Consider the following 17,885-nt stretch of genomic DNA (forward strand, 5'->3'; position numbering starts at 1 on the left):
CCAAATTGTGAACAAAATCACTGGCAACAGGTATAAAAATGTCACAACACATCAAAGCTGCCATCTCAAAGCAAGCTATTTTCCTTACACAATGTTGTGGTGTACTAAAGAGAATAAAATTTACCGGGCATAACGCGCAGAACCCTTGCCTCAACAGTCACATAATCTAGATTGGCTACAATCATTAGAATTTTCTTAGCTGCACAAAGCTCCAATAGTTTTTTAAGATCATCAAGACTAGTAGGATGTGCCTCTCCTGAAGCGAGCCCCAAAGCTTTAGTACTATGGGCCAAAATAAACTCAGCTTCTTCTACATTCTCTACAACTTGAAGGCCGAGCCCCTACAACAAGAAATGCTTGAGATATGCATGAGCATATTGAATTGACTATTAAGTGGTTATACAAACAATCACAAAAACCCAAATAAAGAAATTTTGCTCATTTTGAATGAACTAAATAAAACAGGAGAGACCATCTTACAATACTACAATGATTATATTTATGATAAATGAGTAGAGCACCTAAATATGCTTAGACACTAAAAATTGAAGGCACGTTCTTAACAACTAGGTCATGACTTTACCTATTTCCCAAAAGGTCACTTTTTTTTTTTTTAGTTGCCCTTGGGAGTGACAGTTTCGACCCTCTGATAATTGCCAATTTAAACAAGTTGAAAATGGTTTATTCTTCAAACAAGGATTTCTTTATTTTCAAGTACCTTACATCGATCAAACAAGGAAAGAGAGAATCCTAGGTAGTTACATGTCATTGGAATTAATTGAAGCACTAAGAGAACTAGAAGAAAAATAGCTATAAAACTTTAATACTTAGCATACCTCATGGCATATAGCACCATGATCACACCAAGTCACGTGAATGCAAGACCTTCCAAGTGCTACAAACCAAGCATCATCTCTCCTATTTATAGTATAATATATGAAAAAAAAAAAGATCTATTATACAACTCTAAACAATGCATAAAAAGCCAACAAGACACATGTCATCCGGAGGATGAAATATGACCGAAAAACAAAACCTTGAAATAAAATTTTAGTAAGAAATGAAAAATAATAATAATCAGAAACATATAAGGAGAACAAGTTAAGAGAGTAGAATCAATGTGAAAAGCATTTTTTTTTTTGCTAAGCTATCAACATGAAAAGTTGAGAGAAGAAAAATGGTCTTTTGACAAGCACCGATCATGGAATAGATGAATCACTGATTATAGTTTCCCATTAAAAAATAACAGGTCAATTAAACCACCTGGAAGGTTGATTTAAAGTGTGTGCTAAGAGAAATGAAATGAATACACTCAATTAAGAATTGACACAAAAACAAAATACATGTTGAAAGAATATGGGGTCATATAAACTAAGAGCAAACATTGAATTTGGCATGAGAATTGAACTATACAAAATATTAATTCATATTGAGAATAAATGATTTCTTAATCTTTAATCTTAGAAGCTGCAATACCCAACCTTTACAAGTGCTGATGTGTTAATTCTCCACTAGTGATAGCTCTTGCAAAGAAAAATGTATTAAATCCAAGGCTCTTCATCTTCTCCATTGTGGTTGAAGCACACCGTGAAAAGTTACTTGTGATCACCATTTCTACACCAATGGTTGCTATCTTTTCTACTGTCACCCAAAAAGAAAAATTCAAAACAATACACTATCACATCATTTATATAGTCAAGATATCAACCCAAAAATTTTAAGTGAAACATTCCAAGAATTGATATTAAAATAAGTTGACATTCCTTATAACGTACACATCTAAAGCTAATTACCAAACATACAACCAGAGACAATCAAACTATATCACTATCACCACCTAACAATACATAACCCAAGAATTTAAGTTGTCAGACCATCATTAGTATCCATACAAAATGTAGCCATATATACAAGCTCTCCTACAAATTGATGTGAAATAACATGCTTGTGCATAACAACAAAGCTTAGAAAAATTTCGATGCATCACTACTGCATGATTGCTCATTTGCATGAACGAAGAAGTTTGTACAAAAAGTCTACACATAGCATTACTCTTCACTATCCATAGTGCAAAAATACAAACAACAGGTTCAAAGTAATTTATAAAAACTAATGCGATATGATGTGATCGGATGAGGCATAACAATGAAGCTAATACACTTCGACATGTCTCTACTGCACAATAATCACTTTTATATATATATATATATATATATATATATATATATATATATATAGAGAGAGAGAGAGAGAGAGAGAGAGAGAGAGAGAGAGAGAGAGAGAGAGAGAGAGAGAGAGTAGCATTACTCTTCCAAATATCGATGTCATCCTAAAGCAAGAACACTCAAATGCTAAAACTCACATATGAATAATACATGTAGAAATTGCACTAGCATAAGGTTATTTTCCATCATGAAGGACCCCAAATTGATCCAAGAACCATGCCTACACAAACAAACAGCACAAACAACACAAGTACCCACACACCAATGGAAAACAATGATATCTACATCATATATTAAATTCAACAACTTTCAAAAATTGCATTCGAAACCCTCCATAACTTGGCTTAATTCTAACTACACTCTTCAGTTAAAAACCCAACTTTGCTTCTAGAGATTTATTAGAAATTTCTCAAAAATTATAACTGTAAAGTTAAAGCAACCACTTTATCAAATATTTCACACAAAAAATTAAGAAAAAATTTTGCATAAACTATTGCATCTCATTCGTTTGAAAGAAAAATAATTAGAAATTTCCCTGAGAAATTGAATTGGTGAAGTGAGTTTACCTTGAAATGGCACGTTTCTGCCACGTGGTGAAGCCCATTGAGGCTCTTTAACAGTGGGGTGTCAGTAGATTGAAAAGAGCATTTTGCCATCATTTTCGTTTCAGAAAACAAAAATGTTTTTAGTTTTTTCCTTCTGTTTCTAATGATTTTTTTGTAACTGTAATTGGGTTTCAAATTCTGAACTGATAACAATCTTTCGACTGCGGTGCAGCCTCCAGCTGTTAGAGCTGAAAAGTCAAGTAGCAGGGACAGGGGAGTGAAACATGGTAAAGAAATCATAACTTTGAGGTCTTGTTTGAAATAATTCATTTCAAAATCATTTCAAGATATTAGCGTAAATTCCTTGTCCCACCCAGCGTTTTGAGAAATTAAGTTGTCACCCTTTGAAATCTTAATCTGTAACCCAAAACATAATTTTGTGACGGAAAGTTGCTCTATAATGTCGCACAAATAAGTTATATTGTAACCCTAACTTTTTTCATTTTTTAATTTGACCCTTAAAATGGTTGTTGGCGATTTGGCTAAACTTAATTAAATCACTTCAGTCAAGATGCAATTTTATTAAATTGCGCTAGATTAATTTAAGTTGAATCTAGTTTGATTTTACTTTTTAGAATGTGATTTAGGCCAATTGCAAAAGGTTAAATGCAAGTCAGCCCTATATTTTTTTCATTTTTTTTTTTAAATTCAGGAAACTGAAATAACTTTTATACCCTTCTATCATTAGTTTTTCTATCAAAGTTATAATTTGTGTGAAAGCTTGCCGTTTAAGAATTCAAATGATAAAAATTTTTGGTTTTCCCAAACCTTTGATAAGAAATAATAATTTACTCAAGATATTACCATAGATAAGGATAAATCCAATCAAATCGGTTTGACTTTAACTTTTTATTTAGATTGAATATGTTAAACTCGATTTAAAGCAATTTTAACTCGTTAAACTCAAATTTAACTCAAAATTGATGTTAATGGGTGAATTTCTCTTATTGGCAATTATTTTTTCTATTTTAGTGATTTTTTTTTCAAATTTTAGTGTCATTCACTTTTTCTTACCATACTATTTACCATCTTGAATAAGCAAAACTCAAACTCAAGTTTACAATTTTAAATTTGAATCAAGCTCAAGTTTGCTAAAGCTTATTTAGCTTCAACTTAGCTCAAATTCACTCTCAAATACTTACAAAATTTAGTGAGATATGGATGAAAAATTCCTGAGATGACAACTCAATTCCAAGTTTAAAAGAGAGACTATTCAGAAGGCTCGTTTACAATTTCCTTCACAGGCTCATTTACCATTTTCTTTTACGGGCTCATTTAGAACCTTGCCTTTCTCTCTTAGTTTGGCAATAGCTTGTTTCATGGCCTCCTTCCTCTTCTTACTAGATAGTACTTTTGCTTGGACACCACTCACATTAGGGTCTTTCTTCTCCTCCTTCGGAGGCGATGGTGGCCTGTGGCCAGTAGCAGACGCATTCCTGCCACCAATACTCAACCACGCTGCTCCAGCCAAGCCTAATGCCACATCCCTACAACATAGATAAATTAAGGCTATATCACAATATGCAGCAATAGTCATGACCTTTCTTTCCTTTGTATTTGATGATTGAAAGATTAAATAAAAGTAGAAGGTAACAATATAAAAAAAATGCATCATCTATAATAGAAGACATATCAAATAAATATTAAAAGATAGCATTACTCCAATTATGGATAGATTTGATCTAAGCCAATTCAAATCGAATTGATGTTTGGTGCGATTAGATCCAAATTATAACTGAAGTTTTAGTTCAATAACTCATCTTGAATCCTCCTCTAGTGATATTATTTATTTTGTTTGGTTGGTAATATTATTTAATTTGTTAATGACTTTCTAATGACATCTTTGACTAACTTAAATTTAATTCGACTTTATCGTAATCGATTCAAATTGAACTTGAGTCAACTCATATTCAGACTTAATTTGATTTGAATGCAACCCTAACTCCAATAACTTAATTATCCCCTCCATCATTTTTTCAATACTATAAGATCTCCTATCGAAAACATATAATATATTGAAAATCAATACATTATTTGTAATTAGTTTGTGCTCTTTTCAAAATGCTCATTGTACCAACATTGCAGACCTAGTGTGTGTGTGTGTGTCTATATATATATATATATATATATATATATATATATATTCATGCACACATTATTACACAATGAAGCCATAAAAGTAAACACATAATAAACCCTAATACACAAACCGTCTATAAATGGGTTTATGGTCATCCAAAACTTGTTTAGAATGTTGATGACAAGCCCAAATCCCTTGAAACCTTAAAGATGGAATGCGCGAAAAAAGCCTCTTGGACTTGTAAGAGATGGGTGTTATTGTTGTGGTTATTGAATGTGCCATGAAGATGATATGATGATGAGACTCTTATCTCACTAGGGATCTTGATTGATATGAAAATAAAAATGACAATTTTGTTTTATTGAAGTTGGAATTGTATAAAAAACAATTCTATCACTAAGCCTCTATGTGGTTAAAACGAATTTTTCCTAGCACTTTTCTTTGTTCATCCATCTATTCTTGGCACCCTCATACCTTAACTACATAAGTCATCCCACATGGTATACTAAAGTTTAAACTGATCATGATATATCTGGTACCATAGTGAAAGTAATTGAAATCTCATATATCTATTAATTATTATATCTTGCATACATAACAGTTGGACTATTGGGTTAACTAGCTAGGATATATTGATCACACAAGAAAACTAATTGTAATATCTCCCTTACCATATATGCCTAGTTAAGAGACAATTATCTATATTACTACCCTAAGGTGGCCCCTATCGAAGGTGTGTATATGATGTATTTCACTGATCACGTAAGAAATTAACTAATATACCACAATCTTTTATTATACATATCTGAACTAAACTAAACTATATGACTAGTAAGGTGTGAGATTTCTATCTTTCCATAAAATAAGTAACTCCAAGTAATGTCAACTTATATGCCAACTTTAAAATTACCAAGACATAATAGTAACGTAAGCTTAACACAATTTAATAATCCAGTATACAACAGCAAGCCAAAACAATCCAACACGGTCCAATAAAAAGCCCAAAATATGCCACGCAAAGCTCAAAAAAATAGATAATGATCCAAAGCTAAAGCAGTGGCCCAATCCAAAAAGTTTATCACAAAAAGTGAATAAATCGGTCAATTCAAACCACATCACGTAATCCAAGCAACCAAATGGAAAATCAATGCAACCCAATCTCCAAGGCCCAAAACAATTCTAAGAGGAGACCGGTCTGTCGTCGGAAAAGAGAGGGGATGTCGACGGAAAACCACTAAGGGCTGGGAAGAATGAAAGGTCTTTTTTCTTTAATATGGGGTGAGAAGGCAAGGTCTCAAAAGTATAGGGCACGTGCTGAAAAAATATTAAACCTTGGTTTGGGGCAGAAAAGACAGGTTTAAACAAATAGATTGCAGAAAAGAGATATTGGCTCTGTTACTGTGTAAATAATTGAATTGCATAAATTTATGTGTATTGTACATTGATTCATGATTAAATTTATACACAGGGTGTAATGATTCTACAAAGAAGTAAATCATATACAAAAAAAAAAAAAAAAAACCAACAATAGAAAAATATTCTAAAATAGGAAAATATCCTAAATATATTCAAAATATATTTTAACATATGGTATCTATAAGTTGCATAAGTGCTTCAAGATTTGATACTTGTTGTCTTAGCTTAAAGAAGAATGATCTAACCATGTGTCATATAATCTGTTAGATAAGACACCACCTTATCATCTTAGACATTATTATTTTTATTTATTTTTCATTTTTAGTTGTTTTTCTAATATGGTACACTCAATGACAGTATAAATTTTGCTTTTCAGGAATGGATTGTTTTTCAGAAACTCTAATACGGTACATTAGGGGTTTCTGTTTTCACTTGATGTTTTTAAAGTCTTACTAAGAGAAGGTGTTTTTTTTCAACATAAAGTTTTAGTTCATGCGTTAGCTATTTCGTATTATGGTTGATTTAAATTTTATGAGTTTGGGTTTATCCCATGAAATCGACTGGTTTCTTTTTCATTAATTAGTTGGAAATTATTCGTCAAATAATATTAAAAAACCTAAATATCCAAGTATTAGCTTGACATGTTATAAGTATGTCTTGATGTATTAGGTAAGGCATTTTATTTGATTCTCATGGTTTCATTATTCTACCTACAGGGTTTAATTCTTTAATGTCTCTAAACCTTTGCATTATCAAACTTATGCAATAGAAAATTTCATTTACTTGTGTTGTAGCTAATTTTGTCTTTTATCTTTTTATCATCTTTACATGGTGTAGGTGTGCCTCGTGGTTTTGTTTTTTCTGGTGATCATATGGATAAAAGGAATGTTGATGTTCCTGGGAGACGTTAAACTAGGACAAATGCTATAGTGCATTATGCTGTCCTGGAACAAAACGATCTAAAATACCTTCTTCGTTATGTACACTTTTGTTTTGATCACCTCAAATATAGAGACAAATAAATTAGAGAATATATGTCAGTTTCATAAGAAATCTCAAATTGGTGAGAATATTCACCCAGTTTACTGATTTGTTGAGTTGTTATGCTCTCAAAACACATCATGTATGTTTCATCTGCTTCAAAGAAATTTTCTATATAGCATCACAGCTCCTGGCGATATACTGTAGGAGATGCTTAAAAAATGTGGGTTTCATGCATGTGAAATGGTTGGGACAATGGGTGTTGCCTTATCTGTTTGTACACTGCCTGGGCAGGTTTCATCATATCGTCTAGGTTCTGGAAAAATGGAACTTGGTCTTGAGATTGTGAGTTATTTTCTAAACGACATCTTATGCATGAACTAATTAGTGGTGAATATAAAGTTTATTAAAATGTGTTTGGTGTAAATAATATGTTGGGAATAAATTGAATTTCATTCAATGTTTCAGAATTTGTCAAGTTTTATCTTGAGTTGATTGCTTCTGAGGCTGTGCACATTAAAGTGGTCAAGTATTCTTGTGGATCTTTTACAGGGCCACTGCTTATAATTTAGTTCCTAGACATGTAAAAATTTGCTTCCTTGTTGACAAATTAAATTGAAATAACATAAGTTTCTTTTCAGCATGGTGAACCTGGTGCTGCTGTTGTGGACCTTTTTTTTGTTTTGGCCCTTGGGAGTGAGAGTTTCAACCCTCTAATAATTGCCAATGTAAACAAGTTGAAAACGGTTCATTCTTGAAAGAAGGATTTATAGTAAAAACCTTTTTTAAATTAATGCTCTTCTATTTCTTTATTTTCAGCTACCTTATATGAATCAAATAAGGAAAGAGAGAATCCTAAGTAGTTATATGTTTTGGAATTAATTGAAGCACCAAGAGAATTAGAATAAAAATAGCTATAAAACTTTAACATTTGGCATACCTCAAGGCATATAGCACCATGATCACTCCAAGTCATGAGAATGCAAGACCTCTCGAGTGCTGCAAACTAAGCATCATCTCTCCTATTTATAGTATAATATATGAAAAAAATGAGATGTACTATACAACTCTAAACAATGTATAAAAAACAAATAAGACATCTGTTATTCGGATGATGAAATATGACTGAAAAACAATACGTTGAAATAAAATTTTAGTGAGAAATGAAAGAAAAATAATAATCAGAAACATATAAGGAGAATAAGAGAGTAGAATCTATGTGAAAAGTTGAGAGAAGGAAAATGGTCTTTTGACAAGCACCAATCATGGAATAAATGAATCACTGATTATAGTTCCCCATTCAAAAAAATAACACGTCAATTGAACCACTAGAAAGACTTATTTAAAGTGTGTGCTAAGAGAAATGAAATGAATATACTTAATTAAGAATTGACACAAAAACAAAATACATGTTGAAAGAATATGGGTTCATATAAATTAAGAGCAAACATTGAATTTGGCATGAGAGTTGAACTATACAAAATATTAATTCATATTGAGAATAAATGATTTCTCAATCTTTAATCTTAGAAGGTGCAATACCCAACCTTTGCAAGTACTGATGTGTTAATTCTCCACTAGTGATAGCTCATACAAAAAGAGAAGTATTAAATATAAGGTTTTTCATCTTTTCCATCGTGGTTGAAGCACGCAGTGAAGAGTCACCATTTCTGCACCAGTGGTTGCTATCTTTTTTACTGTCACCCAAATAGAGAAATTCAAAACAATACACTATCACATTATTTATATAGTCAAGATATCAACTCAAAAATCCTAAGTGAAACATTACAAGAACTGATATATTAAATAAGTTGACATTCCTTATCACGTAAACATCCAAAGCTGATCACCAAACATACAACCAGAGACAATCAAACTCTATCACTATCACCAACTAACAATACACAACCCAAGAATTTAAGTTGTCGAACCATCGTCAACGTCCATACAAAATGTAGCTATACATACAAGCTCTCTTACAAATTGATGTGAAATAACATGCTTGCATATAACAATAAAGTTTAGAAAAATTTTGATGCGTTACAACTACATGAATGAACAAGTTTGTACAAAAAGTCTACACATAGCATTACTCTTCACCATCCATAGTGCCAAAAATACAAACAACAGGTTCAAAGTAATTTATAAACATTAATGTGATATGATGTGATCAAATGAAGCATAACAATGAAGTTAATACACTTCGACATGTCTCTACTGCATGATAATATATATATATATATATATATGATAATTATTTTAACTTTGCTTAAGTAGAGTTTATGCTCTTTTCAAAATGTTTCTTCCTCATTGTGGGCCATTCTTACAAGTAAGAGTGAATTCGAAGCAAAGTTGAATTAACTAGAGTTAATTTAAGCTTGACTCAAACATATAATAATTAACTTAAACTTAATTTGCTAGAATTGACAAACAATGATCTCAAAGAACAAAATGGTAATATAAAAGAAAGAGAACTGTAAATGAAGAACAAAAATTACTAGAGAAAAAGAAGAGTCCTCAAAGGGAAAAAAAAAATTCAAAGACATTAATCTTAAGCTCGATAAGTTGAAATTATTTTAACTTAAATTTGACTTATTCAAATCAAACATCAAACTTAATTTAAATTTATTTTTACTTAAAATATATAATATAGACTTATCTCATCATTCATATATTAATTAAAATTTATAATAAATGAAAAATAATTTAGGTATACTGAATTGTTTCAAAAACTTTTAATTAAATAATTATTTGAGATTTGATAAGAGAAAAAAAAATGATGCCATTAAATTTTGAGAAAATATTTAAATAATACTTTAAAAGGGTTAATGTTAGAGCTAGATATCATTTGATTTGAACTATCTCAAGTTTAATGCATAGTTTTGAATTAAATAAACCAAGTTTTAGCTTAAATAGATAGTGTTTGATAAACAATTCTTATTTTCTTAAACAATGAGTTTTAAATAATTAAAATATTCAAAATTTAAATGATTTGAATCAAACCCAAAATTAGATTATATTCTAATTGAATTTAAACTTTAATTTTATAAATCAAATTAAACTTGAATTAAAAATATTCCAACTCGTCTCCTTTAAGTTCGAATCGATATCAAATTAACTCTTATTTTGAACTTAATTGATATCAAATTCAATCTTAATAATTGTTACTAACGCTAGTAACAGTTCAAATATTATACAGCGAGCCTTTGATAATTGAGTAATGCTCTAGGGACCGGCAGAATATAGGAACACGATTCACCGACTGATGTGGCAGGTGCCTTTTCATCTGCCACATCATCAGACGCCACGTCAGTCTAAACATCAGAAAAAATCTACCAATCAATCAATATTCTCTTTCTTTCCTAGATTGAAACACCGCCATTGAAATTTCTCTGTCTTCCTCTTCCACCACTGTTGGTTTTCGTCTACTACCATTACTGTCGGCTTCCCTCTATTAGCACCACTACCATCTTCCATTTAACAGAAGCTTTGAAACCAGTTGCATTCACGGTAACACCAATCTTTCACATTGTTTTCGCTTACGGTTATTATTTGTTTGGATATAAAGAAAACGTGAGAAAGCAAAAGAAAATTAAAGATTCTAAAATATTTTCATTTGTTTTTATGGGTAATTCTCGTTTATGTAAGAAGGTATGTGAGAGTTATCTTTTTATCTATCTGATGTTTTGTTGGGTATTGATGTCATATGTACTCTGATCGAAGGTTTAATCAAGGAGAGAAAACTTGTATGTATTGGGTTGTATCATATCATAATATTATATTTTAAATTGTTGTGTTGCAAGGTGTTTGATGAAATACCTCTATGAAATTACTTGATGTTTGCTTTACTTTATTTGGTAATATGAACAATTATCATATGGTTTCTGCATAAGAGTTATCATTTCCTGCAAAATTAATCGAGTCTGCTAATCTCACTTAAGATTGACAACTGTGAAAATTCGTGAGATGTTGAAGATAAGGTTTGGGAAAGAATATGCTGCTCGTGCTGTTAAATGCGAAACAACTGTGAAGTCAATCCTAAGGCAATAAACTTTCTGATGTTCCTGGTTGTTCTTTGGATTTTTACAGATTGTGCAGAAGTTGTCGACTCAAACGGCCTAGCTTGGAGAGGAGATTGAAAGTGCTCAAGGAGACTTCTATTGAAATTTGTGTCACTCTTCATTTGGAGGAAGATGTTTGTAAACTTGCATACTTGAACATTCTAAACTGCTTGTTAATGTTTCATCGCTGGATAATTATTTTCTATGTTTATAGGAACAAAAGCTACAAGAGCCTAATAGATCAGCTACCTTTGATAATGCTAAGCTCGGTGTTGATACACAAAGTTTGTTTGCAGATTTGAAAGTGGACCAAACGTTATCTGAATCTGTGAAAACAAGAAAGAAATAAAGAGATGTAGCTACAGCTACTTGAGATGCTTTTGAATCAGCTACTTACGCAGCTGTGGCAGCAAGGACTGCTATTGAACTCTTAAGGTCTGAATCACAGGACTATGATTCAGATAACGATGGTGGTGGTTCCAGTCATCAACAAGCAACTGGTTCTGAATCTTACTTGTCACTAGACACCTAATCTTCAAAGGGACAAATTTGCAGTTATAAAGGAAGATGAAGGTTCTAGTGATAGATTAGATTTCGACAAAATGTAGCACATGGACAACCCTGGCTCCTAAACTGGATTCACCATAAACTCAGAATTATCCTATGGTAAAAGCTATGCAGAGGAGAAATAGGATGACAAATGCGGAAAGCTTGAATTTTAGAAAGCAATTACGTGAACAACATTCAAGCACAGGCTGGAAGCAATTTTCAATGAGGACTATACGAACTCAGAATATCCAAAAGCTGTTTAGTTTTAAGTGCTATTAAAATTCAATTTTTGCATAGCCAGAATTCATAGTTGGCTCTGTTACTTCATTGTTTAGTTTATTTTGTTATTGTAGTTGTACACCTAGACTCATGATTGGAAATAAAGACATGGGCAATTTTAAGCTGTCATTTTTAATGCTTTGTTCAATATGCTCATCCCCCAAAACTTCCAGCCTCTTAGATCAGCCAATTCACAGTTTATCCTTCAAAGGGGTGATTATGCATATTAATTGAGATTTTCATTTGTAATTAGTCAATACAATTCGAGTTACATAATCATGACACAAATGAGAAAAACATAAATCCCAAAAATTCCTAATATCTCGTAAAAACTAAAGCTGACCTTCAGGATTTATCAGACTAACGCAAACTAGCCAAAACTTTCTACAAATTGTCACTGCCATTCTGCCATAAGTTGATGATATCGGTAGCCTGATGGAGGAGTTTGATCCTCTTCATCTGTGAAATCCATGACTTGCTCTCTAGCATAACCTTGACCTCTTCCCAGGCATCTTTCCTATGCCAGGAGTAATAGGGACTCACAGGGATTGTCTGTCTCATGCCATGGTATCATTTCGTTGAGTGCAACTCCAATGTCATTTTGTTGAGAAATGAAAAAGTTTATAATCAGAAACACGTAACTTAACCTGACTTATCACATCATTCATATATTTATTAAAATTTATAATAAATGAAAAATAATTTCCATATAATAAATTGTTCCATGAAATTAAGTTTTGAGAAAATATTTAAATAATACTTTGAAATGATTAATGTTAAAACTAGATACCATTTGATTTGAAATGACTCAAGTTTAGCTTGTAATTCATATTAAATGAGTCAAGTTTTAGCGTGAGTAGATTGAGTTTAATCAAAAGGCCAAACGACTATTTCCCACCCAAGGTTTGATGTTTTCTCAAATACCCACCCGTTAACTATGAAAACACCAAAAGCCCACCCATCAGTGGTTAACTTTAACAGTTTCCGTCAGAAAAAAGGGTAATATGGTAAATTTGGCTCTCCATTTTAAAATCAATATAAGCGGTTTTAAAAAGAAAAATTCCTGCAACATTTAATGCTGCACGGGACGCGTGCACACGCAACGCACGGATAGCTGACGCGTGGCGTTGTCATCTGAAAAGCAGAACGATTTTTCGACGATTTTTGGCGATTCAGGGTTTGCAAATCTTTGGTGGTTGACATGGCAGTACGAAAAGAAGACACCTGTCGAAAAAGCAAATAATCGGGCGCACAAAATTTGAATCAGCCGCCGAATACTGTGCGTTCGAAGGACGTGCCGCAGTCTGTATTAAATGCAGAATGATTATATTGAAATCAACGGTGGCAATTTTTGGGGCACAAATCGACGACTAGGGATTAGTCTAGGGAAAGTGAGCGAATGAACATGCGACACGTGAGGAGTCTTTGTGTCATTTCACCCCAATTTGAAAAATGATTTTTCTCTTTCACCAACGAACGAGCGACACTTGTCCAGCCGCCGTCAGATTTCAAATTTGAACAAAACCTTTGGCCTTCATTCTTTCGTTCGACATTCCATTCGCGTTAAGTCTTTCGTTTACCTTGTTTCATTGTGCTCCAGTGTGATCAACGGTGAACCTTTAACGGCGACGACAAAGACGACCACGACAAGACATCGTTCGACGTTACCAAGGGTGGTCGAAGTAGTTTAGTACCAAAGAAGACGAGAAAGTACAACCTGTTTGCTGTTTCGGCTACTCTGATCACCAACAGTTCCGACGACAAGTGTAGTGGCTTTTCGTGGTGAGTTAAACAGCAACGACGACGAAGTCTGCTCCAACTGAGGCCTTCAGAAAATATTTCCTGCCGTCGAGGTTTATTCTTTCGGATACCTTGTTTATCCTTGTTGTCGAGTACTGTAATAGTCTGTGTAATGTTAGGGTTAGCCTTATATGTATATTTTGGGTACTATTATAGTCTGTGTTATATTAGGGTTAGCATTATATGTATATTTTAGGGTAAGACAAAAAAAAAAAATTAACGTGGGGGTTTTGCATGTCCACTGTTGACGTAAGTTTCTGTGTATGACTTCTATTTTCGTGAGTTTTCAGTTCTGTGTGAGTATTAGGAAGTTGAAGTTTGAAACAGGTTTTGGTTTTTTAGGGTATTTGGGTGCTGTAATGGTCTTTGTAATGTTAGGGTTATGCATTATACGTATATTTGAGTGGAAAAAAAAATTAACGTAGGGGTTTTACATGTGTACTGTTAACATATTAATTAGGGTTGGGTTTTGATGTTTTCTAATAGTTAACGGGTGGGTATTTGAGAAAACATCAAACCTTGGGTGGGAATTAGTCGTTTGGCCTTTTGGTGAGCATTCAGTTATGTGTATGAGTATTAACTGCTTTTGTTGGGCTTGTGTATGAGCACTTTCGGTGGCGTTGAGTTCTGTGTATGGGTTATATGTTCAGTTTCTGTGTGTGAGTTAGGGGATGATCAGTTTCTATGAGGGAGTTAGGGCATGATCAGTTTCTGTGTATGAGTTAAGAGCATGATCAGTTTCTGTTTCATAATGATTAAACAATAAGGTAGGATACTTTCTGTCAAGTGCACACCCATTTGCATGCTGTTTTGAGTGATTCTGTATGAGTGAGGAGTGTTGTTGTTGTGTCATTGGGTAAGTTGCATCATTGTTACATAAGCTGGGAAACCCGAGAGTGCAGTGCTACTGGCGCGAAAGAGAAGGTTGCAAAAAACCTTAATTCTCTCTGGTCTAACAAGGCTGTGTAACAGTGTTGCAAGTTGCAACAATGATTAAACAATAATGTAGGATACTTTCTGTCAAATGCACACCCATTTGCATGTTGTTTTGAGTGATTCTGCATGAGTGATAGTCTTCTGTTTCTTTGCATACATGCTGATCAACAACAATGTTGCATACTGCCTTGTTTGTATGAGTGAGGAGTGTTGTTGTTGTGTCATTGGGTAAGTTGCATCATTGTTACATAAGCTGGGAAACCCGAGAGTGCAGTGCTACTGGCGCGAAAGAGAAGGTTGCAAAAAACCTTAATTCTCTCTGGTCTAACAAGGCTGTGTAACAGTGTTGCAAGTTGCAACAATGATTAAACAATAATGTAGGATACTTTCTGTCAAATGCACACCCATTTGCATGTTGTTTTGAGTGATTCTGCATGAGTGATAGTCTTCTGTTTCTTTGCATACATGCTGATCAACAACAATGTTGCATACTGCCTTGTTTGTATGAGTGAGGAGTGTTGTTGTTGTGTCATTGGGTAAGTTGCATCATTGTTACATAAGCTGGGAAACCCGAGAGTGCAGTGCTACTGGCGCGAAAGAGAAGGTTGCAAAAAACCTTAATTCTCTCTGGTCTAACAAGGCTGTGTAACAGTGTTGCAAGTTGCAACAATGATTAAACAATAATGTAGGATACTTTCTGTCAAATGCACACCCATTTGCATGCTGTTTTGAGTGATTCTGCATGAGTGATAGTCTTCTGTTTCTTTGCATACATGCTGATCAACAACAATGTTGCATACTGTCTTGTTTCTGTGCATGAGGAGTGTTGTTGTTGTGTCATTGGGTAAGTTGCAACATTGTTACATACGCTGGGACACTATGTTTTCTGTGCCTTCAGTCTCAAATTAATTGTTATTCTTTTAACTAATTCTGTGTTTTGTTAGGATGAGTTCTACAAAGTTGTTCACTATTAAATTTGAAGCTTGTGGCATACCATCTGAAATAAGAAATATTGATCCAGAAGAGTATAGCTTAATTGTGTTCATCAAGGATGTGAAGCAATGTATTGCAAATGAAAATGAGGAGGTGCAACTTTACCCAGGTGAGCAGATAAAAGTTGAAGCAAGATCAGCTAATGGAGAGGGTAATTACATCATTGCCAGTGATGAGGACATGATGTTTGTCTTTGAAGAGTATAGAAAAGTAGGTCAGCAAATTATTCAGATGTATGTTGAATTTATTCCAGTACAGAGCAGATCTCCTTGGCCTCTACTACCTTCACACAGTCAACCCAACACCCAACCAACAGAACCTAATTCACCCAACACCCAACCAACAGAACCTAATTCACCCAACACCCAACCAACAGAGCCTAACTCACCCAACACCCAACCAATAGAAAGTTCTGATGAGGGAGAAGAATTTACCCAGCATGATGATGACTTTCATTGGAGTGATGCATCACATGAAGATGAGACTGTTAGTCATGCCGAAGTTGAAATCAGGTCTGAATCTGATGAGGATGATGATGAGACACGAGGACTTAATTATAAATCTGACAATGGTGATGGGGAAAGTAATGAGGGAGAAGATGATGGTGCTACCAGATTAGCTAGGCATATGAAGGGAAAGGCTTTTAAGAAAGGTGCAGATGGGAAGATTTATTTTGAGGTTGGACATGTTTTTGACAGTGTTGAACATTTCAGGGGTGTGCTGAAAGATTACACGGTTGATCGTGGGTTTGCTACAAAAAAGATATACAATGAGAAGAGAAGAATAAAGGTTGTGTGTAGATCAGAAGGCTGCCCATTCCATCTCTATGCAGCTCTGATGGTAGATGGTCAATCCTACCAAATACGTCAGTACGAGCATATGCACACATGCCTCAGGGTTCATGATAACCCAGCTGCGAGTGCATCATGGGTAGCTGAGAAATTTGGCAGGTTTATAAGGTCACAAGAAGGCAGTAGCATTAAGCCTCTAGCTTCTCAGTTGGAGCAGGAGCATTTTTTAAAGATAAATCATAGAAAATTGTATAGGGCTAAGAAAATTGCCACTGGTTTGTCAGCAAAGGAGCATGCAGAGTCGTATAACTGGTTGTTTAAATATTGTCATATTGTGTTGATGACCAATGCAGGATCAAAAGCTGCCCTAAAGGTAATTAGGGATGAAATTCCCTCGACACCGCGTTTCCATCGCCTTTTTCTAAGTTTTGCTGCACAAAAGAAAGGCTTTTTAGAGGGTTGTCGTCGTTTTATAAGGGTTGATGGATGCCATCTGAAGGGGCATTTTGGGGGAGTCCTGCTGTCTGCTGTAGCGATTGATGCGAACAGTGGGATATTCCCATTGGCAATCTGTGTTTGTGAAGTAGAAAACAATGATAGTTGGGGTTACTTCCTGGGGATGTTGAAAGAATTCATGGGTGATGTCTTGCCTATCACTTTCATGAGTGATAGGCAAAAGGGAATAATACATGCCTTGCAAACTCAGTGGCCTAATGCAAAGAGTAGATTTTGTGCAAGACATGTATATGCGAATTTCAGGAAAACTTTCCCTGAGGTACATCTTCGAAATCTGTTTTGGGCTATTTCTAGAGCATCAAATAAAGTGGATTTTCATGAGGCATTAAATAAAATGAAGGCAGTGGATGAAACTGCTTACAAGTGGGTAATTGACAATGAGCCAGATCAATGGTCTAGATTTGGCTTTGACACTGAAGCCAAATCTGACCATATCACAAATAATATGTCTGAAACATTTAATAGTTGGCTTGGAGAAGGTCGGGAGCTGCCTATTCTCAGTTTGTTGGAGTTGTATCGAAGAAGAATAATGAAGAGACTTTATAGTAGGCTAAAGGCAGGGACTGAATGGGTCACTCCATTGCCCCCACTTGTTGTTAAAAAATTGAACAAAAGTATTGAGACAGCTCGAAATGTCTCTATTTCATATGCTG

The 17,885-nt window shown here is 34.0% G+C and overlaps 3 protein-coding genes across 23 annotated transcripts in view; 1 reads left to right on the forward strand and 2 right to left on the reverse strand.

Annotated features, from left to right (window-relative positions):
- LOC123220657 (protein ALTERED SEED GERMINATION 2-like) overlaps positions 1-17,885 on the forward strand; it is an 89,906-nt gene that overhangs the window by 56,890 nt on the left and 15,131 nt on the right. The gene's annotated exons all lie outside the window — the stretch shown is intronic.
- LOC123220605 (putative disease resistance RPP13-like protein 1) overlaps positions 1-17,885 on the reverse strand; it is a 95,521-nt gene that overhangs the window by 52,455 nt on the left and 25,181 nt on the right. The window lies entirely within an intron of this gene.
- Positions 4,004-17,885, reverse strand: part of LOC123220648 — a 67,420-nt gene continuing 53,538 nt past the window's right edge. Inside the window, exon 2 of the mRNA XM_044643209.1 lies at positions 4,004-4,317. Within this exon, the coding sequence (XP_044499144.1) occupies positions 4,077-4,317 (241 nt within the window). The 3' untranslated portion in view covers positions 4,004-4,076. The remainder of the gene's footprint in view (positions 4,318-17,885) is intronic.

This window comes from Mangifera indica, chromosome 7, assembly GCF_011075055.1.
Source record: "Mangifera indica cultivar Alphonso chromosome 7, CATAS_Mindica_2.1, whole genome shotgun sequence".
NCBI lineage: Eukaryota > Viridiplantae > Streptophyta > Magnoliopsida > Sapindales > Anacardiaceae > Mangifera > Mangifera indica.